Raw genomic sequence first — 14,856 nt, 5'->3', positions numbered from 1 at the left:
TTGAATTTAAGCAAAATCATGAAATGAAACAATCTTAAAAAACATCAACATTGGTCAGCAAAGTTACAGTTGACTCTAGGGATGGAGCCGTTCATGGGTCGGGGCATGTATGTATTGTTAGGTTAATTTGAATTAGACTACGAGTATTGGGGGGGAACAAGCCTTGCGTCAATAACTCAGTGAAACTCAGTGTAGAGTGCATCTGTCGGACAGAGTAGCGTACAGTTAGAGGATCCGCCAACATTGTTTGGTCTGCTCTAAGTCAGTATTGTACAGTTGTAGTTATAAATTATCAATAAATTAGTCAAGCATCACCCTGCTACCTTTTCATCCCAGGATATCCACAGCCAGCAGCCGGCCCAAGAGGGAATTCAAACCAACGTCCATCAGGAGCAGCATGGAGACCCTGGACAACAGTCAGCACAACGGCCTCTCCTACAGCTCCTCGCTCAAATCTACCGGTACAGCTGCCACATATCTGTCTTTATTTGATCTGTCTTTCTGCTTTCTTTTCTGTCAGTTTCTCTGTCAGTCCCATCTTCATTATTTGCTTTCAGTTGTAGTTTACACTTTGTTTCTGTTATCCCTTACAGATATCCAGATCAGCCACACAGTCAATGGGAAAAGTAGGTATTCCTTTTATACAGTGTTCACATGTAACGTTTTCATCCTTTAGGTTGGGTTACAATATGTGTGCTCCCCTCCACCTGGAAATAATGTCTCTCATATCCAGATGTGGCTCGATCACATGTAAACCAACTGTTTCTCCTCCCTCACCAAATGCAGATTACCATGTCCACTGTTTTAGAATAGTTCCATCTTTGGAAACTGAACATTTCATCTGTTCCACATTCAGTTCCACACCTGATCTTAGTTTTCTGCAACAAAAGATCACATCTAGACTCAACAACAACAATCATTTTAATAGTTAAAAAATACTTCAAGTGGAAAAAAGGTAAGTCTGTCTGTTGATAAAGGATCCAGTCTGTAATTTTCAAGCCCCGTACACGATGTGATTATTACACGGTACCATACGATTACTGTATGATGCGATTATGATACGGTACAATGTGATTATTATACAATATGATTACGGTATGATTTGAGCTACCGCTGTTGTGCTCTCATGTGGCAGTTTTGTGATTCATTATATTTATTTTTTTGCTGATGCATTTTTGACTACCTTTTTAAGTGGATTCAGTGCTCACATGTGGTTGAAAAGGAGAATGTGGCAGTATACCGGTCAAAGTCAGACACAACTACTCTACTTGAAGTATGGAGGGATGCGCTGTAGATTCAAAGGCCACATTCGGGATGATTTCTTCATCATATACGCAGTGTGTGCATTGTTTTGTGTTATCTTGTGCTCAACACCATCTCATTTGTCTTTACATCTCACCCAGCTGATCATATATCCTCTGTTCCACTGTCATGGCCTGAGAGCCCCACTACAAATGGCAATATTCACCGTGAGTAACACACACCTCTGAATTCACGTCTGTGTACATCCGTTCTGAAAAGCGTAATTGACAGAAAGTTAACAGAAAGAAAGTTAAGTTAATTTTTATGATGAATGAATCTTGTATTAAGAAACAATAACAGCTGGATTCATATGAATCATATATCATACAAGGTACAAGGTCATTTATTTTGTCATTATACAACCAAGGTAGCACAATGAAAAGAAAGTTGTTACCCATTAATTCTACACACACATAGAACATAACAGATGATTAAGTTAAATTCAAATTCAAATTATACATAGTTGGGAACATAATATTTTAAAAAATAGAAAAAAATGCAGGTTGGGCAGTTTAAATGTAGTGTGAGGTTCATCCATGATCTTAGAAACTGTAGTGTGACTCAAGGTAAACTTACTGTCATTTTCTAGAACTTTAAACTGCATCTCAAGGTCTTTATCTGCAGATGGAGTTTGCTCAGTTTTCATGGAGATGGCTCAGTATTAGTACTCAAGGTCCACTAACAAGCTTTCAACTGTCTCATGGTTTTCATCAGTAGATGGAGTTGCTCAAGAGATGCCACAAACACATCTTTAAAAAGTCTTAGTTAAAATTAAAATGAACTTAAAGTCCACTTATTAGCTTTTTTCACCACACCTCACAATTTGCATCAGCAGATGGATTTGCTCGGTTGTCATGGAGATGGCTCAGTGTAAGAACTGAGTATTAGCAACTGAGTAAACCCCATTCACTCAAGGTCATCTTCCTACCTTTCTTTTGAACTTTCAACTATATCTCTTTGTCCTGATCAGTTGATGTTTTCTCAGTTTTCATGGAGAGGGCTGACATATGAGCAAACCCCATCCACTCAAGGTCCACATACTAGCTTTCTTTTGAGCTTTCAGTTGTATCTCATGGTCTTCATCAGTAGATGGAGTTGGCTTAGTATTAGTACTGAGTACTGACAAATGAGCAAACCACATCGACTCAAGGTCCACTACTAGCTTTCTTCTGAGCTTTCAACTGTATCTCATGGTCTTCATCTGTCTTAAGGTCCACTTACGAGCTTTTTAACCACATCTCACGATCTTCACCAGCAGATGGACTTTGTACAGTTGTCAAGGAGATGGCTCAGTATTAATGCTGTGTATTGACAACTGAGCACCGCCATTGAATCAAGGTTGTCTTATTAGCTTTTTGAGACTTTCAACCACATCTCAATCGATAAATGAAAAATGACTTGATAATGTAAGTGATCATTAGTTGCGGCTTTGGTGTAAACTGTACACTTCAGGTAAGGTAGGAAAGAAACCATTTCTTGTCATTAATTTGCAATCATTTTACAATCTGTTCCTGTGGTGCAGAGTCAGAGGTTTTGGACCAGCCATGCTGTCGCTCCCTCTACGACTTTGAGCCAGAGAACGAGGGAGAGCTGGGCTTCAAGGAGGGCGACATCATCATCCTCACCAACCAGATAGACGAGAACTGGTACGAGGGCATGATCAATGGTGAGTCCGGCTTTTTCCCCATCAACTATGTGGAGGTCATCGTCCCCCTGCCTCAGTGAAGACCGGCACCTCGAGTCCTCTGCGGACTCCCTCCTGCCTCATCACACTCAGCCTCTGTCCTCAGCTCGACTCTGGACTCACCTGGAAACACACAGGGGCCAGCTCACCCCGAAGCTGAACAAAAATGTCTGTCTTCTGATTTTTAAACCGAGCCAGAGAGGTAGTAGATTTGTCTCAAGCCAACTTAAGATCAAAGTCACTGTTGTTTTCTCTGTTAATATTTATGAACCTGAAGCCAACTGACCCAACCCAAGCCATTAAATGGGACACTTCCTGATTGGTCTGACCAAGGTGAAAAAGTCATCAAACTCCATCCCGTCAGTACTTCAGTTGACGCTGCTCCCTGTTTATCCAAGTTTCTCTTGTTGAGCTGTCTGCCTGTTTTTGCCCACTCATCACAAACTGAGGCTCCTCAACTCTGCTAGAAGTGGACATCTTGACTGCATTGTTAGTCACTACAAAGAATTTCTATACTTTTATTTGCAATATCGTCACAATAGGAACATTTCAGGATATTTTCAATCCCATTACATTGTCATATAGTTACGCCAAAAATGAAAAAGGCTTTGTATTTGCACCACAAATCCCTTTATATGATTGCCTGAACTGTCATGGAGCTCTGGATTGTGACTACATACAAGCAAGCTAAGAAGCTAACATAATCCAAGTAGAAACATGAATCAGCTTGATGTTTAAGAGCTGTTCACCCAAATATTATCAAGACATGCACATAGTTCTGGTTTTATTTGTCCAAGTTTTGAGATATTTGTCTGTGAGGTTTTTGGCTCCACCCTAATACAATGGGGATGAATGGGATTTCATTCGTGGCTCTCACAGGATTAAATAGAAATTAAAAAATTCAAGATGTGGCTAACAAAATATGGTTTGTTTTAATTTGGGTGAACTGACCCTTTGATGGCCAGCTTGTATGTTTAAGAAAAACAACATGGCTGCCACAGCCTTGTATTCCTCTGGTTTTGCTTTATATTTAAAAAAAAAAAAGTATCTTGTGTTTAGAGAATAAAACAAAAGTCTCACTTTTTTGTATATGGCGCTTTGTGAAGCCTTCAAGTCAAGTCTTGCCAAAGTTCAAGGATAATTCCAGTTTATTCCAGCTTTGTTCTTCTCGTAGTTTTGGCCATCATTTAAATCAGTAGTTATTACAATGTACTCTGTAAGTTTAGATTGGGAACAGGGTGTCATTGCTTAAAAGAAGCACCGCAGCAGACAATATTTTAATACCAACAGTGGGTCAGGCCTGTACACCAAACAGCAGACAGACAGCGTTAGAAGACATAAAGTTATAATATGTCATAATACATGTGTCATAAGCAGTTTGTTGTGGTGTTCTACCCCGTAGTAGCCAAATACAAACTGTTTCTGCTTTAGACAAACCTCCAGGTTAAAGAGAGAAAATTAAGTGAAAAGGTAAAAAGTTAATACCCAAACTGTCTGTTGTGAACATCCATCACTGTTCACAACTTCCTGATTTATCTTTGACCTGCCGACCATGGCATAGACGTGAACACTGTTCTGGTGCAATCAAGAATTGTTATGAATGTCTCAGGCGTGCTCACTTTCAAAGACGTTGTTTAGATTACTGCTTCCCAACTCTCATTTATCTGAAAAAAACAAATTATATTTAAAGTTTAGATTATTATTTAAAATCTAATCTTTGAACGTTTCCAATGCGGGATCAGAGTAAACAGTGAACAACTGTTATTGTGATGCATTGAATATAATATGAAATATACATAAAATATGTCACTGAGTCAGTTTACTTAATGATAGGAAAGGGCTCCCTTAAGGAAAATGTTGGGAATCACTGCATTAGATAATCTGTTTATGCCCTTTGGGATTGTCTGACTGCTTGTGTTTCTAACCTGTCAGCCACTTTGCTGAGTACAATGCTCTCAAAACTGATGGAAATGATGGCCAAAATTCCTAAAACAACGGCCAAGCTGTTATAAACCAGAATCATCATTTAAAATGTGAAATCAAACCTTTGATCGATGTAGGCTTTAGCTCGACGGCGCTCTGCACAAACATTCCATCGCTATTTATTTTAGACACACTTTTATTTTGTGAACATTTCAAGCCACGGCTCTTGAACAGCAATCACACCACTAAAAGTCAGCCTCACATTCCACTGGGATAGTGCTAGACAGTATGTGACGTGTGTTACTTGTTTGTTCAGGTCGGCCCGTCCTGTGTCGTAACTCTGTACCTTCCTGTTGACGTCCTCTCTCCTCTTGCCTGTTTGCCTGCTGTGCTCTAAAGTGTATCAGAACACGACAATGTTTCGATTGTGAGGATCTCTCTCTCTCTCTCTCTCTCTCTCTCTCTCTCTCTCTCTCTCTCTCTCTCTCTCTCTCTCTCTCTCTCTCTCTCTCTCTCTCTCTCTCTGTTTACATGCTCTGACTTATTGTGACATAATATATGGACCGTACCGCCCGCTCTGTGTCAAAATAGGGATGAATGCCTTGTCACACTGAAATCATATGAAAGTGCTTTTTGAAATGTCTGTATTGCACTGAAGCTTTAGAAACTACCTACTGTACCATATGCGTTTATGGATACGCACCTTTTTTGTTTGTTGATGTTTTTTTTTTTCTTCAGCGTTGCACTTTGTGTTATTCACAACGGGGTTAGAATCACTACCATATCAGATATATACGTGAAGTCAAAATGAAAAAATACTTAGATTTATATAACCACAGATGTTCTTTGTACTGTGCTATGTTGAATCCACTCTCTCAATTATTGTAACGTAGACTGGAAATATGGTTGTGTCACATCTTAAATGGGATGAGTCTGTGGAAGTAGATGATCCTTGTTCCAGCTCTTTGGTTAGCTAGCGATAAGCCATAGGATAAGTAAAGGCCTGCAGTTACTGTGTGGTTGTGCTGATAGACCTGTTCATTTAGCGCGAGTCAGTAAAACACCTCAACAGCCTGATAAGCAGCTGTCTCCTGACAGTGGATGTTCAGTGAAATGCTGCCAGACAAAAGGGTGCAAGAGGTCAATCACAGTAAATTCTCTGAGAGGCCTTTATTTCCCTCAACTGCAAAGAAAATCAGGCTTTTATTTTAAACTTGATTTGTAATGGCCCCTTGTTTTATAGGTTTATTTGATCATGTTTTAATAAGAGGACTCAATGTTTTCTGATCAGCTCCTGGCTTTTAACATGCTGTTGATACAAACTCAACTAGTTCAAATTCATGATACATTTCCACAGAACCAATTCCAACAGATTCGTGTCATACTCACCACTCTGCTGCTCTGATATAAATATGGTTTCCTTTCATTCATTGCATTCCTAATCCACGTTATTTTCTTTCATCTTTTATCGTATGTGGACCAACTTTATACAGAATAGAGAGAAAATAAAGAAAATGTATTGGCTAGTTACTGTTAGCTTGCAGTTGCTTAGGTGTCATGTTGCATGATGATTCTTTCTCCTTTTTTTTTTTTTTTTCACAAAGATTGTTATTATGGATGTTGGATACTGGGGAGCTCTTAGCACAGGGTGCTATCTGCAACACAGTCAAAATACATTACAGAAAGGAATGTCCATCAGGAGGTTAAATCCTGTATTCAGTACAAGTGAAAACAACAACTGTTCTAAATGCAGTCAATCATGAAACAAGTGGACATATTTAAGATTGAATGCAGGATAACTCTTTTAAACTATAATTTTTTGCAGTTAGCCCCACAGTATAAATGACTGTTTGATACACTAAAACAAGATCTCTCTCAACAATGTACCTCTGTTTGCCTTTGCAGTCCACAAAAGTCTCTCCTCAGTATTCATTTTACAACTTCTAGGCAAAGGAAACTAGCTGCGCAGTCCTGTATTTAATTTTTTCAGTAGCATAATTTATGCAAAAGGTGTTTTATAGATGTTGTAAATGAATATATGAATAAATATATTGCGTAAATAAATGACAAGGAAATATCAAGCCACCATTCACGTGTGCGTTGTTTGTGTGCATCTTGATCTGTGAGTTACACTGTACGGCCAATATAATGTGTGTACTTTTGTTATGTGGCTGTTTTTCCAATGAAGGGAATTTTTAATGTTACAGCACACAACAATATTTCAAACAACAGTGTGCTGCCAACTTTGTGTCAACAGCTTAGCTACAGCCCCTTTCATGTTTTAACCTGACCGTGTTCCCCCTGCACAAAGCCAGCTCCGGAGAAATGGTTTCCCAGTTTGCTGTGGAAGAGCTGCCAACTGTGAGCCCAACCTCATCACCCATGTGTCTAGCCATGCAGATAGTTTTGTTTTTATATGTCCAGGCTTTAAGATATCTGTCTCCAGGATTTCTGCCTCCATGTCAGTAAACTGAGGTGAAATTAGTTTGTGGTGTACAATAAAAACGTAGTTATAGAAATTTGCCAGTAGTGTATATTTCATTGAAACAATGTCCTGGTCTACATTCAAGTAAAGGTAAGTTAGAACAAATATTGGGTGAACCATTCATTTAAATGGTGACATTTGCTGCGGACACTTTGAATTCCAAAGTGAGATCCATGGGTCTACACAAATAAGGGCATGCTTCCCAAGGGGTCGTAGACTATATCCAGACCTCGGTACTCCTCTGCTTGGAGCCTCTGATCTCTCTCTTACTCTTCAGAGGCTGCCTTTCTCCTTTATGGGAGTCCTGTCTCTTTGGTTGCCCCTGTTTTGTTTCTCTGACCCCCTCAGGTTCCCTTATCCTGCCAAAGTTTACAGCACAGGTCCATTCAGGCTTGTGACCCACCACCAGGTCCAGAGTGGGCAGGGAGGTGGTGCTGGTCACATCCCTGAAGCCTAAAGAGGATGTGAGAGAAGGGCTGTCTGGAGGGAAGGTCTCATATCCCCTCCTCATACCTGGACAACGTCCCCAGGATGCACTCTCCCTCAGCCTCACCGCCTGCCGGATCTTCTTCCAGCCCAAGTGGTTGAGCTCCAGCAGGTTGAGCAGGATACAAAAAACACCCACACAGAACATGAAGATCAGGAAGATGGTCTTCTCCGTGGGCCTGGATACGTAGCAGTCCACGGGCTGGCTGCAGGGGGCTGAGGTACAAAGGAAATGCACTGGCACCTGGAAGCCAAACAACTTCCACTGGGCGAGGACAAAGCCCACCTCCAGAACAGCCCGTAAACACACATGGAAGACATAACATTTAGACAGAACCCCTCCAGAGACCACGTGACCGTCTGCAGTCCCCTCCCTGAAGGTGCATGCTCTGGCGTGACTCAAGGACACCATGTTGTTAGGGTCTCCCCTCTGGAGGTTCTGGGCAGTGATGCCCTCCAGCACATCTGCCAGGCTATGGCCTAGATGCTTATGGGAGTGGATGGAGCAGCTGTCTGAGTCGCAGCTCCGATCATACATCTCCTGTCCACCGCCTTGCCCTACATCTGGGCCTTCCTGCCCTGGGATATCCCTTACTCCTTGCCCCTGCCTCTTGGTGGTGTTGTGGGGCAGCTTGGACAGGTTGTGCCATGTATAGATGATGAAGCAGAGGGAAGGTGTGGAGACACTGATGATGTGGAAGACCCAGAAGCGAGGTTGTGAAATGGGTGCAAACGCATCATAGCAGACGGTGGAGCACCCTGGCTGCAGCGTGTTGCACACAAACATCTCTTGCTCATCGGTGTACACGTCCTCAGTCGCCACGGCGACGATAAGCAGCCGGAAGATGACCATGACAGTGAGCCACAGGCGACCGATCATCGTGGAGTGCTGGTGAACAGCATCCAGGAGGCGTTTGAGCAGGGTCCACTCCGTCATGGTGGCTTGTGGCTGCAGGCTGTCTCGAGGAGGGACGAGCTGCCTGGAGAAGAGCAGTCTGCTTTGGACTGGTCCACCTCTCCTCCTCCTGAACTCCTACCCTGTTGGACTTGCTGACATCTTAAACCATCCTGCAGAAGACCCAGTCTGGGCTATCCCATCTAATCTACACCACGCTCTGTTCTTGAGTTTTCCCCCCAATTCTAGAAACTCTTACTTCTCATTTCTTAGTCATTCTTCTAAAATCAGAGTGCCTACCCTCCCTAGTACAGCAGACTTCCTCTCTGCCTGAGAGTTCACCAGCACTGCCTGGCTGCCTTGAGAGCAGTGGAGCCACTGCAAGAGAGAGAGACACCCCATCTTTCCTAGATAAGGATGTCCACTTGACATGAGTCACTTGGCACACTCACTTCTCTCTTGTCTTTTAGGATCCATTTTAAAACTGAGAGACATCACCCTTCCTCTTCTGAAGGAGCTGCTGATAGTGCTGACTGATAGAGCATTCTCCACGGATTAGTCCTCTGAAAGCTAATGGACTCTTCCTTCAATGGGGAGGCATATTTTAAATGATCAGTACAGAAGAGCATGCTCACTGTAAGATAGTGGACACACACTGGATGCTGTTAAATACAAAAAGACAGATGTTTGTGTCAGGATACATGACATGAGAAAAATAATGAAGACACAAGGTTGGACTGGTGAAAACGAGGCTTCCCAGAGCTGTCTGGTGTCGGCTGAGGTTGTCTGTTCCAGGGCTTGTTTTGACTGCTCTTCTCCAGCCACTTGCCGATCCTCTTATCTGTGTTTTAAAAAAAGACCCTTGAAAGGTCTGCTAGCATTGAATCGGTGTGTCCCCCAGATAAAACACTCAGTGACCCCTTTCCTTACTTCAAACAGTCCTGGCAAGCCCTGTCTGAGTCTGGCTCAGAGCTCTGCCCACTTTCTATTTATGACATGAACAGAAACATTTGGTGCAGCATTATATAAAACGTAATTGAACTCACATGTTATACTTTATATTCTGAAGGCCTTGGTATGCGTTGAATGAAGTGCTGGTTCAATCATCGTGTGAAACTGCCTTTTTGATAGCGGATTGGCCAGGTGTTCTGTTATTTCTCTTGTGCACATATGAGTGCAACACCACAGTTACCTCTACAGAGAGACTGTCTAAAAGCTCATTTGTATGATTCTTTGACACACAAAAGGGTGGGCAGAAATTTTGTACATTGTACCTACATAACATTTGTAGGGACGCTTTTTGTCAAATGCAAACATACACATGAACAATGTACAAAACATTTGCTTGATTCAATGTATTTTATCGATGTCAATAGTCCAAAATCAGTACTCACAACATTAGCTAGTCAAAATAAATATGTTACAAAGTAAATTAAATTCACCAATAGATAAATGTGCTACTGTTTTGACCAGTCTGCTGTACGCCATTTAAGACATAACTTGACATAGAGTCACAATTTAATACTGATGCCTCTATATGACCTACATAAACAAACAAGACCATCAGAGAGAAGACTGGATATTTCTATATAGTTATATATACAATATATACACACACACACACACACATATATATATATATATACACGCACACACATATATTATATATATACATATATTTGTTTGTGCATGTAAATGGTCTGAAAGGTCACAAAGCCCGAATCCACACCAAAGAGGGTTACTCTCTGCCCCAGAAAACCTGCTTCTGCCAAAAGGGTCCAACTGCAGCACGTAGACTTCCATCCTCAGGCCCCTTAGAACTCTCTCAGACCCCTCTCATGCAGGTATTTTCACCTCCCTGATGGTTGGAAGACTTTAGGACTTGCCAGGACATATAGTTAACTGAATATTATTTTAAAAAACATATTACCAGAATATGGCTGGTGACTTAATTTACTTGTACTTAATGTACTTAATTCAGTACATGGGGTGCTAGCTCTAATAGGTGAGCTATAAGGGGCCCCACAATTAAATCATTTTATCCCAGTTCTAGTTAACAGAGTTATTTGGCTCAATTGGTGGAATGCTATATGAATAAACCTGATTTGACTAATATCCGCGCCCACATTTTTTCTAAATTATGTTCAGCCTTAAGATCAAGCAATCACCAACATCTGGCACAGGCGAGTGAGTATAAAAGCAGAATGGGGCAGGTGTTAGGTCTTTTGTTCAGCAGAAAATACGCGTCAGCAAGCAATCAAATAGTGATGGATCCTTGGAAAGTGAAAGGAATTCTAGACTTAACGCTGAAAAACCTCCTAACTTCAAAAACACAAAAATCTGCGTTGTCTTCTGAAACGAAGGGCAGAGAGTTACCGTTTAAAAAGTAAAGCAAAGCACACAGCAGCACTGTATCCACTGCATTATTGAGTTTTTAAATATAATTTCAAATATTTATGCAATGTTGATGATTCTAGTACGAGTGCCATAGAAAGCATGCTGAGCAGCAGCATCATCTTGCAAAGGTTGTTCAACCTTCACAAGAGGCAAAGTCTTGGAGTTTCATACCAGTGCTACTGGGGCTCACTGTAGAGAAGAAAAGCCTTAGCATGCAATCCTTTCCAATACTAATCTGGTATGAAAGCATCACAAAATGCGTGAGTGCATTATTGCTCCATATCTCTGTGGGTCTCATTTGTTTTACTTTATGTTGTGTGAAAGGTCCTCTATAAAAGGACGAAAACTCAGTATAAACCCATAGAGGTGAATGATCCCATTAAATGTAACGTTGTAATGTTGGCTGGCGATTAAAACACCCGACTGCCAGAGAATTCTCATTCTTTTCACCAGTTCATCACTTCTATTCCCGTACTGAGTACTTCTTCCTTCTTAGGAGAGATGGTAATGGTAAATTGACCTGTAGGCTACTTGTATAGGCCTAGTAGCGCTTCTCTAGTCTTCCCACCACTCAAAGCACTTTTATACTACGTGCCACATTCACCCTTTAACACACATTCACTCAGCGATGGCAAAGACCTTGCTCAAGGATACTTCGACATGTAGCGGCAAGAGCCGGGGATTGAACCAACAACTTTGTGATTAGTGGACGACCAGCTCTTCCTCTGAGCTACAGCCGTGGCATCCATCCCACTTTGGACGGAGCGGCTGTCTTATCTAGAAATATGACTATGTTTATTTCTGATCCTAAAACCTGACAGTCCAGAGTTAGGACCAGGAAGCAGAGCTGCTGTCTTACACACTTCTCTGCGCTTTCTTTAGAACAGTCACCCACCCAAAACCCCATAGAGACTGTGTCTGTCCCCTGACCACCTAAATTATTTAAAGAAATAAAAACAAGAAGGAATTAATCATAAAAACCTAATAAAAAAGAAAACTAACTCCTCAGTAGCACAAAATAAAAGAATGAAATATCAGGTCTCTGTCCTCTAAAGCTGTTTTAGTGAATGAATTAATATCAGATTATGATATTGACTTACTTTGTCTTACTGAGACCTGGTTGTGCCATGATGAATATGTTAGCCTAAGTGAACCCCCCCCAGTCATATTAATACTCACATTCCTCGAGGCACCGGCCGAGGAGGTGGAGTAGCATCTCTCATCTCATCTCATCTTCGCTTATCCGGGATCGAGTCGCGGGGGTAGCAAGTCCAGCAGAGGACCCCAAACTTCCCTTGCCCGAACCATCTCAACTGGCTCCTTTCTATGCAAAGGAGAAGCGGCTCTACTCTGAGTCCCTCGTGGATGACCAAGCTTCTCACCCTATCCCTAAGGGAGACGCCGGCCACTGAGTAGCAGCCATATATAATACGAGCCTTTTAATGGACCCTAAACCTAAACTAAGTTATAATTCATTTGAAAGCCTTGTTCTTAGTCTCTCTCACCCAAACTGGAAAACACTGCAGCCAGTTCTATTTGTTATAGTGTACCGCGCTCCTGGACCGTACTCTGATTTTATATCTGAATTCTCAGAGTTTTTATCAAGTTTAGTCCTTAAATCAGATAAAGTAATTATTGTAGGTGATTTTAATATTCATGTGGATGTTGACAATGACAGCCTTAGTAATGCATTTATATCATTAATACTCAATTGGCTTCTGAGTGTAAATAAACCCATCCATTGTTTTAATCACACTCTTGTCCTCTTTCTATCATATGGCATTGATATTGAACATTTAAAAGTCTTCCCACAAGTCAAGTCCAAGCAACCCCAGGTTCTTCTTCAGCAATGTAGCTAGGCTGACAAAGAGTCACCTTGTTTTTCCTTGCCCTTGTCGCCAAGGTCTTGCTCATGGTGGTACTGTTGGGTCTCTGTAAATAATGTTATAAGGAGTTCGGTCTAGACCTGCTCTATTTGAAAAGTGTCCTGAGATAACTTCTGTTATGATTTGGTGCTATACAAATAAAATTGAATTCAATTGAATTAACTAGCAACTCAATTATTTCCAAAATCTCAGATATACTCACTATTAGAAGTCATGCTCCTTCACCTGGAATATTAACCAGTCTTGCAAACCATGCAACAGATGGTGATCTCCTTGCTTGATGACCCTGACTTTGATGATTAAGACAGTGGGCTTCCTTCCTCAAAATAAATGATTCACTGGAAATAACACCATCACTATTTTGGGAAACAGGGAAAGTAGTATTAAGAGGGCCAATTATATCATACTCCACACACAAGATAAAGAAAGACACTGAACAGGAAAGATACTTAGAACGGATAATTTATCCACTGGGTGAGGATTTTGTACACATCACCAATGGCCAATATGGACTAAAGGACTAATATCCCAGCACTTTGCACAGGGGTTATAGGCATTGTTATTCACCATCTTCATTGAACAACTTCATTCATTTTCATATCCAATGCATATTCAAGATCAGCTTGGACTGCACACTGTACCACCTGCAAACAAATTATTTAGTGGAAAAGTTTAATGTAAAAATCAAGAGTGAAAATACACTTATTATATACCTATATAGCATATATTAAAATAAATCTTATATTTGTATAATTCCACGGCTGAAAAAATGGTGCAGGACAACCAAACAGACTGGAACAACAAATAACCACAATACACTCTCCTTACTATCTCATGTATGGAAGGGGGGGCTGATATTCTGACCTAGTGGCAAGGTATGGTGGCATTTTCCTGCAGTATGAGCAGCTTCGGCAACCATAAGTGATGAACCCCTCAACACACTGGCTGGAAACGAGGATGTATACAGTCCAACTACACACCTCAAACATGTGTACGTGCAGGCCAATAGGGTGGAAGTTATCAACAGGAGATAAAAGCCTTGTGGAATGTTTGCTAAAAAAAGAACAAAGAAAGGGAGAGAATTTGGAAGCTGATTTATTGGGTCCACTCACAATAATAAACACTTATGGAAAACCACAAAAAGGATGACTCATTGTCAACATTGTCCATATGAAGAAATACGAGGAATCACAGCCACAAATCCCTGCTAAATGGATTGCTGCCACTTCCAGTACTGAGAGAGAGAGAGAGAGAGAGAGAGAGAGAGAGAGAATTTGAATCGAAATCTGGTTTCAAATTTTCCAATTTGTAGTAGAACCAATAATTCTATATGGCAGTGAAATTTGGGGACCAAAACTAAATAATGAATTTGACAAATGGGACAAAACAATCATAGAATCTTTCCACAGTTCTGTAAGAGCATCCTGCAGGTGCAGAGAAAAACACCAAATAATCTGTGCAGAGCGGAACTCGGCCAATACCCCCTCCTACTAAAAATACAGAAAAGATCAACACAATTTTACAATCACTTAAAATCAGTTAACCCCCAGACATACCATCACAAAGCCCTAACATACCAGGAGCTGAAACCAGAGAGGAGTCCCCTCAGCCAGCTGGTCCTGAGGCTCTCTGCAGTAACATGTCCCCAACAGCCTCAGGACAGCAACACCAACTCAATCAGACCAAACCAAATTATCAACAAGCAAAAAGAAAAATATATTGAATACTGTAAAGAAACGACCAAAACACAAAGTAAATTACAATGTTATCTGACCCTAAAAAGAGAATTCACACTGGC

The 14,856-nt window shown here is 41.1% G+C and overlaps 2 protein-coding genes across 3 annotated transcripts in view; one reads left to right on the top strand and one right to left on the bottom strand.

The window, feature by feature from the left end:
* Positions 1-6,995, top strand: part of sh3gl3a (SH3-domain GRB2-like 3a) — a 50,574-nt gene extending 43,579 nt beyond the window's left edge. The window contains exons 8-11 of one of the 2 annotated variants that reach the window (XM_051380036.1): positions 337-461; positions 594-626; positions 1,404-1,469; positions 2,825-6,995. In XM_051380036.1, the coding sequence (XP_051235996.1) occupies positions 337-461; positions 594-626; positions 1,404-1,469; positions 2,825-3,027 (427 nt within the window). In that variant the 3' untranslated portion in view covers positions 3,028-6,995. The remainder of the gene's footprint in view (positions 1-336; positions 462-593; positions 627-1,403; positions 1,470-2,824) is intronic. The other variant, XM_051380037.1, reaches the window with a different exon arrangement.
* Positions 6,996-7,611: 616 nt separating this feature from the next.
* gjd6 (gap junction protein delta 6) lies at positions 7,612-8,817 on the bottom strand. The gene is made up of 2 exons (XM_051378998.1): positions 8,316-8,817; positions 7,612-8,246 (listed from the first exon to the last, which is right to left on the bottom strand). Exons 1-2 carry the CDS (start codon positions 8,815-8,817, stop codon positions 7,612-7,614), a joined length of 1,137 nt encoding a protein of 378 aa, XP_051234958.1.
* Positions 8,818-14,856: the final 6,039 nt, after the last annotated feature.

Source organism: Dicentrarchus labrax, unplaced genomic scaffold, assembly GCF_905237075.1.
Source record: "Dicentrarchus labrax unplaced genomic scaffold, dlabrax2021, whole genome shotgun sequence".
In the NCBI taxonomy this organism is placed as follows: Eukaryota; Metazoa; Chordata; class Actinopteri; family Moronidae; genus Dicentrarchus; species Dicentrarchus labrax.
The sequence above is the reverse complement of the archived record's forward strand: the minus strand, read 5'-3'. Positions and strand labels throughout refer to the sequence as shown.

Bases quoted from the DNA above. Each gene is read 5' to 3' on its own strand.
- gjd6 (XM_051378998.1), bottom strand. From the start codon at position 8,817: ATGACGGAGTGGACCCTGCTCAAACGCCTCCTGGATGCTGTTCACCAG. The intron at 8,247-8,315 runs TCCAGAGGGGAG...TCAGGGAGGGGA, and splicing joins GGGCATCACTGCCCAGAACC to CTGCAGACGGTCACGTGGTC.